Source organism: Lactuca virosa, chromosome 9 (assembly GCF_052849685.1).
Source record: "Lactuca virosa cultivar CGN04683 chromosome 9, Lactuca_virosa_CGN04683_v6, whole genome shotgun sequence".
NCBI classification, from domain to species: Eukaryota; Viridiplantae; Streptophyta; class Magnoliopsida; order Asterales; family Asteraceae; genus Lactuca; species Lactuca virosa.
In genome coordinates this window covers 200,832,171-200,845,929 of record NC_136434.1, presented here as the reverse complement: position 1 = coordinate 200,845,929, position 13,759 = coordinate 200,832,171, and the positions used below count along the sequence as shown (strand labels likewise).

General features: G+C 34.1%; 1 protein-coding gene across 1 annotated transcript; it reads right to left on the bottom strand.

Moving 5' to 3' along the window:
• Positions 1-8,915: 8,915 nt before the first annotated feature.
• LOC145135578 (tyrosine decarboxylase 1-like) lies at positions 8,916-10,580 on the bottom strand. Its single transcript, XM_079069833.1, has one exon. The coding sequence runs from the start codon at positions 10,527-10,529 to the stop codon at positions 9,006-9,008; it is 1,524 nt and encodes a 507-aa protein (XP_078925959.1). The 5' UTR covers positions 10,530-10,580; the 3' UTR covers positions 8,916-9,005.
• Between the last annotated feature and the right edge of the window lie 3,179 nt (positions 10,581-13,759).

Sequence of the window (13,759 nt, the reverse complement as noted above, 5' to 3'; positions counted from 1 at the left end):
AAACAAGGGACAGTCCAAGTTAATTTTTAAAAATCGGGACTAAATGTGCTTTCTGGCACCTACACGAGGGACGATTGGTGTAATTTACCCTACCTTATATACAAAAGATACACATACTGTAACATCCATAAAAATCATGCCAAATTTGAACTTTTAAAAGTATTTCAAAGCCATTAAATCATTACAACTTGTTTTCAAAATGTTTAATATCAGAGTTTTCCCAGAAACATAAACAAAACATGAGGAGCTGTACGATCACGTCTTCGCCTTGCCACGATCCCCTGATGTACCTGAAACAATAAACTGAAACTGTAAGCCCGAGGCTTAGTGAGTTCCCCCCAAAATACCGATACACTGCATATAACACATATACAAATAACAGCATGTACTGGGTCCACAGCTTTACAGACTGGATTACCCTTGGGCCCACAGTGTGAGTCTGGATTGCCTTCCGGGCCCACAACTCACATCTGGATTGCCACTGAGCCCACAGTACGAGTCTCCCTCATCTCGTATCTGGAATGCTCCCGAGCCCACAGTACGAGTCTGGTATGCCCCACATGGCCCTCAGCTCGTATCTGGAATGCTCCCGGGTTTGTTGGTTACCGCACGGATATATGTCGACATATGTCGACATATAACACAACTAATACACATACAGATAATCACACAATAACACAGGTAGTCCTACAGATCTACCTAACTGGCATAGCAACTAGCATGCAATATTAATTCATACTCAACATACTACCAACTGCTAGGATATCATATCCAATGTGCCTTAAACCCCTTAGTATAGTGAGGTAACCCACCTCGCACTGCCGATTTGAACCGAAGAATCAAACTCCTGAATCGCTGCCTCACCAATATGCCGAACAGTTGATCTCTCGACTCCCAAAGGTATCAATACCAAAATATCACTTAGTTCAAACAATAATCCTCCTTAGGGTAAAATGACCATTTTACCCCTAGTCCAACTTGGTCCATATCTAAGGCTCAAAATCATAATATAAAAAGCCCAACATTGGATGGTCTTCCCAACCCACTAGTGGCCCAATAATGGCCCAATTTGCCAAATTGGGCCCAATCCCTCTTATAGGCCTTACCCTAAGCCCAAACATCTTCTTGGCCCATAATATCTGACTCCTGATGGCCCACCAAGGCCCAAGGACCAAAATCCCCCTCATGGCCCAGACCGAGGCCCAAAATCCATAAGGCCCATAACTGATAAGTACGCTGGGCGTACTCTTATGTACGCTAAGCGTACTAGCCAAATGGTGTGTACGCTAAGCGTACTAGCCAAATGGTGTGTACGCTGGGCGTACCTGCTTGTACGCTTAGCGTACTCCCCTGATAATTCATTTTCCCATTAAGTGCTTAATACTCAGATTCAGAAGCTACAATCACAGATCCAAGTCCTTTCCAACATCTTAATCCATAAAGTCACTGACTTGGTGACTTTACTTGTCCCAACCAACTCCAAACTCCAAAAATGATGTACTACATCCATGAAGATGGTCTTATCTCTTGCATGAATCCATTAAGACCATCAAGGTGGCAACTTTCTGCCTTAGGGACTCATTTAGCACCAAGGATGGCAACCCTTGGCCTGGAAATCGGATTTGGGCTATAAAGCTCCCACCTTTGGACCAAAATTACTTCAAAACTAAACCTTACTAGATCTAAGCACTCTTAGATAAAGTTATGAACTTTATACCTCCAAGGAGTTCCAGATGATGATGCTATCCCAGATCTATGAGCTCCAACTTCCCAAGTTCTTCCTTGCCAACTTCTTCTTTTCCTTTTCCAAGCTTACACCATCAAAATGAGCCTCTCAAGGTCAAGACCACCCAAAGATGAAAGGATGAGACGTTTTATGGTTTCTCTGAGGTTGGGGTGGCTAATAAGGAGGCTAGGGTTTGAGCCATAAGGTTCTCTATATAGTGCTTGACCCTAAAATTAGGGTTTTGTACCACTGGGCGTACGTTGGGTGTACATCTCGTACGCTGGGCGTAAGTCTTCCAACACCCGCGACCATTTAACCTCCTACGTTGGGCGTACCCCAGCTTACGTTGGGCATACACACCCAGTTGTCACCTTTGCAAGCATGGTCCTTTCTTGCCACTTCCTTCCAACCAAGGGCCAAAAGTGACATAATTCAAATCCGAGGGATGAATATGAAACTACTTGAAAAATGGGATGTTACATATACATTCTCAATACATATATCAAATACACATTAGCATCATACTTATGTCAAAAACACATACTTTCACATACATACATAATAAAATCCTACTTATATCAAATACACAAATTTTCATATACATACACCAAATTCGCATACATATCTTAAATACACATATATACCACATATACACAAAATACACATACATTTACATACACATTATACACACATACATACACCAAATACACATTTTCACATATATACACCAAATTGAAATGCATATATCAAATACACATATATTTTGCAATTAATATCCAAAATCACAGTAAATATAACCTTTATTTTCCATAAATCAACAATTGGTGTTGTTGTGATTGTAATCGTTGCCGGTGACAGCAATACCCGGCGGTAGCCTCGGTGATAATGGAGGAAAAATGTATGGTGAAACAATTTTTTGAAACTAATCAAAAATACAAGTAGAAATCGACAGTAAAAGAGAAGGAAAAGGAAAAATGAGCAAGGAAAACGCGAACCTCGGATGCAATCGACAGCAATAGTGTCAGAATTAATGTCACAGTGGAATCGTCAGAGATGTCAAAGTGGGGAGTTTCCAGTAGCCTAAAGGCGTCACCGCTATGTCTTCTAGCCTTCGGGAAAGGTCGATTGAGCAAAAATCATCAGAGGAAAATGGAAAAAACACACAGAAAATGAAAGCGGCAATAATGACCAAGAGCGGTGACAACTAACGAAGGGACTTATGTCGCGTCTTTTTTTCAAAAATTAGCGGCGACTTTTTTCGACCTTTAGCAACGACTTTTTGTCGCTGATAGTGGGTTTGTGGGAAAACGAGGCTCCAACCGTTGGATTAGATACACGATCAGACGGTTGGGGTTTACCAGAAGGGGATAATGCGGATTCGGTCAACAAGGTATTACCGACGACGCCTTTAGCGGTGACAATGGATTTTAGCAGCGAAAAAGTGTTGTGTTGCCGCTAAAAGCCCTTGTCGTCACTAAAGGTGTCGCCGGTAATGCCTTGATTTCTTGTTGCGTTAGCAGGAATGGATGCTTTTTTTCATAAAAAAAACAGTAAACATATTTAATTAAGACAAAAGATAAAAGGAAAGAGTTTTACCTTGAGAAGACGTAAACTAATACACCAATAGTGTCTTCGTGTACAACAATGGTATTAGAGAAACACTAGAAGAATTAACCAAGGGCTACGTGTGAGAAAATCGACAACATCAGTCAAACATCACAGTGATAGAGGACAACAAGCCAAGTGATCAGCGGCGGAGATGCTCCCAGAAAACAACAACAGTAGAAGATTGGTGTGCATCAGGTGGGACAACTTTGATGATCGACATGGGTTGCTGCGATGATAGTCGACATCATCAAAAGGAACTAATGAAACAATGAACGACACCGTGATAAGAAATGCAGCACCGAGACAGAGAACAGGTGGAGCCATATGATCGATTGGTGGCAGACTGGGAATGTCGGTCAAAGAAAAAAGAAAAAACTTGCGTCTAATGTAGGCACGTTTAGAAGGAGAGGTAGGGTTTGGCTCGATACCATGATAGATTATGTGGAAACCCCTTAATTAAGGTTGCATGTATAGATATCAATATACAGTGTACACATATTACAAAGGAGCCCCTATATTATATACAATGAGATAAATAGAGAACTATAAATTAACATAAACAAAACAAATTATGTGGACATATTGGCTCTAACTAGATCAATAAAATGTTTGAATATTTATTAATAGTCTAGAAAATACATGAAAAGACATTATGAAATGAAAATTCAAATCCTCATTCTTTGTTTCATTGAATTTCTTTGAATCATCCACACGAGGCATCTAAATAATAGATATTTATGAATAGTCTTGCTAAGCTTTTCTTGATCCACATGCTTATGTAATATTTCAAAATTCCCTAACAGATTCACAAAATGAAATACACTTCCTTATAATAATTCACAAGTTACAAAAGATAAATAATCAAAGAGATAAGAAATGAAAAATTAAACATTAACCTTCTACAACAAAATAATTGTTCATGAAATTAAAAAGCACCAACTTAAGAAAAGAAATAAAAGATGATAATCTAGGTTCAATTAAAATCCCTAGAAAATTCTCAACGACAAAATAAAAGAAATAAAAATAAGCATCCTCGCCTAGTTTGCGATCTGAAGGAGTGACAAATTACCATCCTTTATTTGAAGGATGATAATGCATCCTCGCCTAATTCTATGAAAACCTATCACAATGATACATGAAATTTGAATGAATTTCAAACAAATTACACATACCAAACAAAACTAGGGTTTCAAAAGAACCGTAAATTGAAAATTAAAGATTAAGAATAGAGTTAATTCTTACTTGAAAACTGATACCTTCAGTGATTTCAACAAATCAAAAAAAATGTAACAATTATTCGGTTAACAATAAAAACCCTAGAGACCATGCAATCCAAACAAAAGTATGCATCTTCGGGCCTGAACTGCTCCCGCTGTAGAGCATCTCCATTAAGACCCTGAAAGTAAGAAATTAACAATAATATGCCCTAATCCTTAATCCTTTTGCCTCGAATTTGATTGGTGTCGTACCAACGTTGGATGTTTATATATATATATATATATATATATATATATATATATATATATATATATATATATATATATATATATATATATATATATATATATATAGGGACAGTTCAAATAAAAACAGTAAATAGTGTGAGAACGTAAAAACACTATTTTTATGTTATTATTCTACAATGAATTTTGTGTCCACAGTTTTATGTCATTATTCAGCAATGAATAATCACACGTTAAAACTAAAATTATAATTTACTACAAAACTGCACATACATAAATATATAATAGAATAATAACATTTTAATGAATATATGAATAATCAAACGTTAATATTCATATCATAATTACTTCAACAATTCACATATACAACATTCATTATAGAATAATAACATAAACATAGTGTTTTTAGGTTCTCACACTATTTACTGTTTATATTTGAACTTACTTATATATATATATATATATATATATATATATATATATATATAGAGAGAGAGAGAGAGAGAGAGAAGATCGGGTGATGACTCTTTTTAAAGTGATTACTCATGAGGACACCTTAAAAAAATTGAAAAAAATATAAAAAAAATACAAATCATAAAATCGAGCATAGTACTAAATCGGAGAAAAAATATTGGAAAAAAAATTGGATCATTAAAATTGAAGCATGGATCTTTTTTATAATCTATGATTCAACTTTTATGATCAATGATTGTAGTTCTCAAAATTCAACTTTTTCTATGTAGGACAGATTCTAGTTCCAGACCGTCAACATAAGGGCAAAACTGTAATCAGAGGCTAATGTTATGTAGTGTAGATTGTAGTTCCATTATTATGGGCATAATTATGTCTGACATTATACTTTTATAAAACTATTTAACAACAGTGACGAGTTTAGAATAGAAAACCTTATGGTTCACTAATTTTTCTATAGAAAATTTTCTATACAAATTCAAAGATTTTATGGGTAAGATAGGTCCAAAATTATTTTTAATACAGTTCATCAAAATTTTCCTATAGAAATGTTATATAAACTAAAAAAATAGGTGGGTCATTGGACCCACCTTATATGCACATAGCATCGCCCCTGTTTAACAAGAACATGAAGATATAACATGAGTATTCCCACGAAATTTGTTATTTGGAATCTAAACTATGAAATGTACATGATATTTATAATACCTAAGATCTTTGAGTGCCTTTGTGAAAAAAATTACAAACAATTCCTAGAAAGATAAAATCATTGTTTCTAATTTACAATAAAGTTGATTCAAGAAGTGTCAAATGAAGACAATGAATATAGGTTTTGTTTATTGGGAAAACTTCAACAAAAGATGATTCACAATTACAAGAAGCATGGACACATGAGCCTTTAAAAAAGTGTGGTGATATAATAGTGTGTTAGTGTTTCACATGTTTACTTCTTTGAATTTTAATTTTCAGTCGTTAATTGTATTATTCATTTTTTTATTTTTAGTACATTTTCCATCATTGTTTATAAAAACTAAATGGATAAAGTTATTGTTAATTAACAAGGCTGCTAACCATGTATTTTTAATTTTCTTAAATTTTAATTATGTTGCAACAACATTATATTAAAGAAAAGATTATAAAAAACGTCGTTATGCATATTAAGAAATAATTTAAATACAATAATATATTATTGTACGATTGTATCGATTTTTAGATGGATATTATTGTTTTTTTAAAACGGTAAACTAATATATTCTTGATTACCATCTATATTTTAAACGAGACTTGAACATAACTCACTAAATTTTTAAACATTTTTTTTATAATTTTTATTGATTTCATTTCTGTTAGCATAACTCTTATTTATAATTGTTTAGATGTAGTATCTATTTTTGCAAAAGAACTAATCGCCACCTCTACAAACTAATTTTTGAAAAACTATTCGCATCCGACGCTTGGCGTGGGTAAACATTTAGTGTGTGTGTGTGTGTGTGTGTGTGTGTGTGTGTGTGTGTGTGTGTGTATATATATATATATATATAGGCTTAAGTTATTTTGTTTTTGCTAAATATTGTGTGCCAGAATGCACAGATCTGGACCATCGGATGAAATATAATCAATTGTCCTGATCTGAGAGTATATGATATTAGAGTAACGTAGCATGTACCATATAATCACATAATTTTCAGCATAAGGGTATTTTGGAACTATATTTAAAAACGGAAATTTTCGGAAATTTAGGGATAATTAATTCTCCTAATTTTAAAAATCTGAATTTTTTAAAGTAATTTAATATTAATTGATTTAATTCTAATGTATTTTTTATAATAACCGAATTTATTATGTCAGAATGACATTTTGTTAGAATGATATATTCTATGAGAATGCCAGAATACATATTGAATGCTAGAATACATATTTCTATAGAATGAATATCAGTTCATATCTTGAAACATTCTTTTAATTCAGGTCATTCTAACAGAATACGTTTATGGGTATCTTGAAACTTTCGTGAACCATAAAAGAATAAATATTCTGACAAAATACATATTTTGACGGAATAAACTTCTTGAAAAATAACAAATTTTTGAACCTTCAATTGAAGAATAAAAACAAAAATTACACTAATTCTTAAAGAATATGGGTAACAATTGCTAAAGATTACATTTATTTATAAAAAATAAAACTAAGAACGATTAAAAACTGAAAAAAAAAACATCAAAATCTAACAAAAGACACTAATACAGTCTAAAAGAATATTGTTGCTGAGAATCACTTTCAATTTTGCAGTCCGTTCTTCAAGCATCTGTGAATCGAAATCCAATTGTAGTTTAGAACCCAATAAAACATTAGCAAATGAAAAATAAAAAACTAAAGTCTTTTGTACAAATCTGAAGACTTGTGAATTGCTCCATAATCCATAACCAATAATTGTAGAAAATGCACAAATTAGTGGTGAAATATCATGATCCCATTCCAACATAATTGACTTCTTGATTCCATTCCGACAGAACTGGATTCAATTCTGGCAGAATGACCCCTCACCAATATTATATATCAATGCAAAATGAAAATTTAAAATGTTAAACAAACAAAAAAAAACTGGATTCAATCCTCGAGATGTGAGTGCAACAGAAAACTACTATATTAAAATAAAAGAAGTGACCAAAATTTTATTTTGATGAATTCTTAATTGATCAAAATCATTTTGATAATCAAAATAAAATTCATAATTTGCAGGGTGAGGATTTAACTGTATTGGGTTTAGGAATGAAGACTTTAAAGCTTCTATGGATGATGTTCAACAGTACCTCAGGGGCATGGGTGTTCAACATCTAGTAATGGAACTAACATATTAACGATTCAGTGATATTATGCAATTTAACACTTTTGACAATCAACACAAACATCTCGAGACAAACAAACATGTATAAATAAATTGTTGCAGAACAACTAACTATTAAAGCACTAGCACTTAAATCAAGACAACAGGAAGAATAATGATTAGAAGGTTTAGGCATGATATAGAGAAACTATAAGAAAGGAAAAAATCAATATACCTAGTTGCGATTGCGATTGAATAACAGTAGATTCTGGAGTTGTCGGTGGTAGAGATGTCGATTAAGAAAGCGATCGCAGCCGGTGTACTATCCAAACCTACAACTATTCGGTACCTGCATAGTTTCTTGAAGCTCTTTGATTCCTTGAATAATGAAGAATTTGGTGGTGGCGTGTATGTGCGAGTGGTGATCGGCGATGGAGATGATGGTGAAACTGTGAAGCCAACTCCTTTGATTTCTTTTTCTTTTGTAGGTGATGAAGACGTGAGATAAAAGAGAGAGAGAGAGATTAGGTGAAACCTAATTATTTTATTTCCTTGATTAAAGAGATTTAATTAAATGGTCTCATTAATTGAATGTGTTAAAAACCCAAAAATACCCTTATTCATTTAATAAATTATTTAATTATTTGTTAAATTGTGATGGGTGGATTTGGGACACAATATTTGATAGAAACATTTGAACATCTATATATATATATATATATATATATATATATATATATATATATATATATATATATATATATATATATATATATATATATATATATATATATATAATTTGTTTATCACAATGATTATTTATTCATAAATGCGGTTACAGTACCGCACCTAAAAATTATTCAAATTACATAGAATGGAGAACATGTTATATTGTATTTCTTCTTTTAGATGATTACATAAAGTGGTCTTCGATCTGCTTGGTGTGTTTTCCATTAGAAGCCTTCTTTGGTGCCAGTGTACCCAACAGGGAAGTTGCTTGATCCTGCACCAACTCCCAAGCCATCTTTACATGCCTATCTTCGGTGAGTGTTGCTCCAATAGAAAACCGGATAAAGTAAACTCCGTCAACCACTGATTGCGTCATGTAAACAAGCCCTGTTGCATTTATTGCTTCCAGTAATTTACTATTGAATTCATTTACTTCATCGTGGTTGCCGTGGTGCTGATTAATCGCATAGGGTGAAACCCTAAAACAAACCACAGAAAAGTATCTAGGTGCCACAATCTCAAACCTACTGTCCATGGTCACCAACCTTTCCAAATCTTTAGCCATTTTCACATGGTTTCTTAAGAACTGCCTCAAACCAGTCACCCCATAACTCCGTAGTACCATCCATAACTTCAACGCTTGGAATCGTCTTGTGAGTGTTATCTGCCAGTCTTTGAAGTCCACAACTTGTCCTGATTCAGTGGCTTTGTTTTTCAAATATTCCGAGTTCGTGGAGAGAGATTTTGTGAGAGCCGATTTGTCTTTCACCCAAAGGCAGCAACAAGCAAGATTTGTGAGGAGCCATTTGTGTGCATTGAAACTAAAGGAACTAGCACCCTCTACACCATCAAGAAAGTGACGAAACTCAGGGCATATACAAGCACTTCCGGCATATGCAGCATCCACGTGGACCCATATATTATATTTGCTTGACACCTCACACAAGGGTCCCAACGGATCCACTGTTGTGGTTGACGTTGTTCCAATAGTAGCACATAAATACAACGGAAATAAGCCAGCTTCAACATCTCTTTTAATCAACTCTTCCAGTCGTTGTGGAGAGAGTTTATAGTTTGTGGACTTGGTTGTCATGACTTGTCGAACATTCTCCGGTTTTATTCCAACAATTTTGGCTGCTTTCATGAGACCCACATGGGTTTGATCCGAACAATAGACAACAAGCTTCTCATAGTTTTCTCTTCCTATTTGATCAAGCATCTTGTCTCTTGCTGCAATCAGGGTGCAAATGAAGGCCTCACACGTAGTGCCAAGCAAAACACCCCCACCACCACCTGAGAATGAGAAGGCCGGCGGAAGTTGGAGTAGTTTTGATAGCCACTTCATGACCACGATCTCTAGCTCTGTTGCTGCAGGAGATGCAAGCCAATTGAATCCGACAACATTAAACCCATTCATAAGCATTTCACCAAGAAAACTTGCTGTGCTTCCGCTGGATGCAAAGTAGGCAAAAAAGTTTGGACTTTGCCAATGTGTTAAGCCTGGGATAATATCTTTCTCGACATCATTTAGTATGCTTTCAATTGACTCTGGGATAAATGGAGCATGATCAGGCAACCTTTCTACTAGATAACCGGGATTGACTTGGCTTCGGACAGGGTAATTGTTGATATTTTCATAATAATCGGCAAGGAAGTCTATTATCATATGGCCTTGCCTTCTGAATTCTACATGGTCCAAGGGGTTCATGTTGTTGCTTTGTGTTTGTGATATACAAATTAAAAGGGAAAATCGGGTATTTATAGCATTACCATGTGCATTATAGTTAATTTTCTCCTCACGTTATTACTATATAATGAACAATTTGTCAAAAGAAATAGGAAAAAGAAAAAGAGCGTCTCCTTTTTCTTTAAACATTTAGATTTATAAAATTTCACATTAACGAAACTTATGTACAAACATAAATTAACCATTGATAAATCTCTTAAAAGGTTTTTTGGGCTAGCGTTACGTGACTTGAGAGTTTATAAGTTCAAGTCTTGTGGAGGCATAGATTGTAATTCATTATTATACTAATTTGTTGTTCCAAAAAAAATTGATAGATCTTTTAGTTACAAACAAGGTTCTAAAAAGTTCGTCATGGCTCCAAGGCTTATGTTTGCCGTCAAACTTTACCAAAACGCCGTCTTAACTCATATATGTGTATAAATTAGAAAAATAGTTGAAAATACATATAAAAATATTAATTATATACAAAATTGCCGATTTAAGTCACGCCTTACAAACATCGTGGCTCGCCAAAACACGGAAAAGCTTGAGGCTTGACGTTGCTACAATGTCACGTCTTACGTTATTTAGAACTTTGGTTATAATTGCATTTAAAGACCTTGAAATTAAATTTAGGACCACTTTATTGCATAGTTTCAGACTTTCAAGTAATAACAATTAAAGAGTTTCTAGCCTAACGGTATCCGTTGTTGTCCATCTTCTTTGAGATTGAGGATTTAAGTTGTTGTCCATCTTCTTTGAGATTGAGGATTTAAGTCTCACAGTGGACATAGGTGGAATAATTTACAAATAGTTTACTATATTTGCCGTTTGAAAAAAATAAATAAATAAATAAAATAGAATAATAAAAAAGAAAGGTAATAACAACCTTTCTAGAAAATCTTTATGATAACGAATTAACATTTACAATTTTTAGATTTTATAAATGACTATGTATAGGATATGATGTATCACGCTAAATAGCCCACTTTTTTGACAAATATACTAAAAACACTCGCAACAACTAGAAACTATAAGAATTTTATAACATTCCTTTACCGTGCAATTACACCCATCGGTCGTTCAAATTGATTAAGGCAGCTTTTTGTAGATCGAATATTAAGCAAATTAAAAGCAGTAATCTTAATCCCATTAGCCAAATGGCCCAAATCCACACATTTATTCAAGAAGCCATTAAAGATGTCATTATTTCTTTAATGCGCAGTTAGCACAACATATTTTTATTGACCATATTTACAAATTATATTCAGAATGAAAGTTTTTACCAAGAATGGGCTCATTAAATGTTTTCATTGCCCCAAAGTTGTTGCTCGCTATGGAAGTTTCGTAGGTGATTTCATGAGGTTACTGAAGGTTCTATGGAACTAACAAGTGTTGCCACAATCGTATGAGCCGACAAATGAAGAGCTAGAGGTTGTAAGTTCAACTGCACAGCTCGCATAATATCATTATCAGAGAATGTTAGTCATAAATCAAGAGGGTAATTAATCACAAAAGGAGGGTAAAAATGTTCAACATAATTGAAGATGCTATTATATGTTTATATTTTTGATCTGGGATTGTGAGAAACAAGGTAAAAAGAAATACTTGTAATAAATTGTTCATCTTGACAGGAGAGATGTTGTTTTGTTTTATAGTTTTGTGAGGGACAAAGACTTTTAACAAAAAAAAATGGTTAGAATTGGGTAAATTGTGTAAATTTTGTTACATGTGCGAACTTGAAATTGGTAGGTGATGTTATGGTGCGTTAATTGATTTCCATTAATATGGGTATTTTTTGTTTTTTTAACCGGCAATTTTATTAATAATGAAATTCATCCCACTTGCAAGCAGCTAGCTTGGATGTTTAGCACACAGTGATTCAATTACAAAGAAAATGGGATAAGTTCCAATCTATACTATCTTTATCTCCTCTATGTTTAACCTAAACATACGTTAATGACGTTGCAGCAGCCACAATCCTCTCCAAATTCACTTCAATTTTTAAAAAAAATCTATCATTCCGAGCTTTCCACAAAGTCCACATGGTCCCCACTACTAGAAAACATGGCGTTTTCCTACGGAAAATAGCTACGGAAAATTTCCGTAGCTAATTAGCTACGGAATCGCTACGGATCAGCTACAGAATGGGATGCCCTAGTTTAGTAACGGAATAGATACGGAATAGCTACGGATGCGGGTCTGTAGCTATTCCGTAGCTAATTAGCTACGGAATAGCTACAGATGCAAATCCGTAGCTATTCCGTAGCTAATTAGCTACGGAATGGCTACGGAATACCTACGTATACAAATTACCTACGGATTAGCTACGGAGTATGCTTTCCATTAGAATTCTGTAGCTAATCCGTAGCTAAGTAGCTATGGATTTTTCTTATTTTCAATTTTTCGGGCACCAAACGTCGTTTTTTTCGCTTTGTTTTTTTCACATCTCTACTATACATGATTATCTTTATTTTCACCAACTTGTAGCTATTAATATCGTTCATAAAGTCGTGTGCCCCTTCGGGATCAAGTACTCGTTTCACAGTTTAAGATTGTAATGCATATATTTTTCACCAACTTGTGATGGATTATGTTTGTATATGTATATTTATACACATGAATGAGTTATGGTATATGTGTATGTGTATATGTGTATGTATACGTGTTTGTGAGATGTATGTGAACGTATTCATAAGCATTATAGTGTTAAACCACTAAAAGAGTAATGGATCCCGTATGTACACACAACTTTATGAATGATATTAATAGCTATAAGTTGATGAAAATATAGATAATCATGTATAATAGAGGTGTGAAAAAAACGGAGCGAAAAAAACGAAGTTTGGTGCCCGAAAAATCAAAAATAAGAAAATTTTGTAGCTAATTAGCTACGGATTTTTCTTATTTTCGATTTTTTGGGCACCAAATGTCGTTTTTTCGCTTCGTTTTTTTCACACCTCTACTATACATGATTATCTATATTTTCACCAACTTGTAGCTATTAATATCGTTCATAAAGTCGTATGCCGCTTCGGGATCAAGTACTCGTTTCACAGTTTAACATTGTAATGCCTATACTTTTCACCAACTTGTGATGGATTATGTTTATATATGTATATTTATACACATGAATGAGTTGTGGTATATGTGTACGTGTATATGTGTATGTATACGTGTTTGTGAGATGTATGTGTACGTATTCATAAGCA

Excerpts from the sequence above, each read along its gene's own strand:
- LOC145135578 (XM_079069833.1), bottom strand. The coding sequence starts at position 10,529 with ATGAACCCCTTGGACCATGTAGAATTCAGAAGGCAAGGCCATATGATA.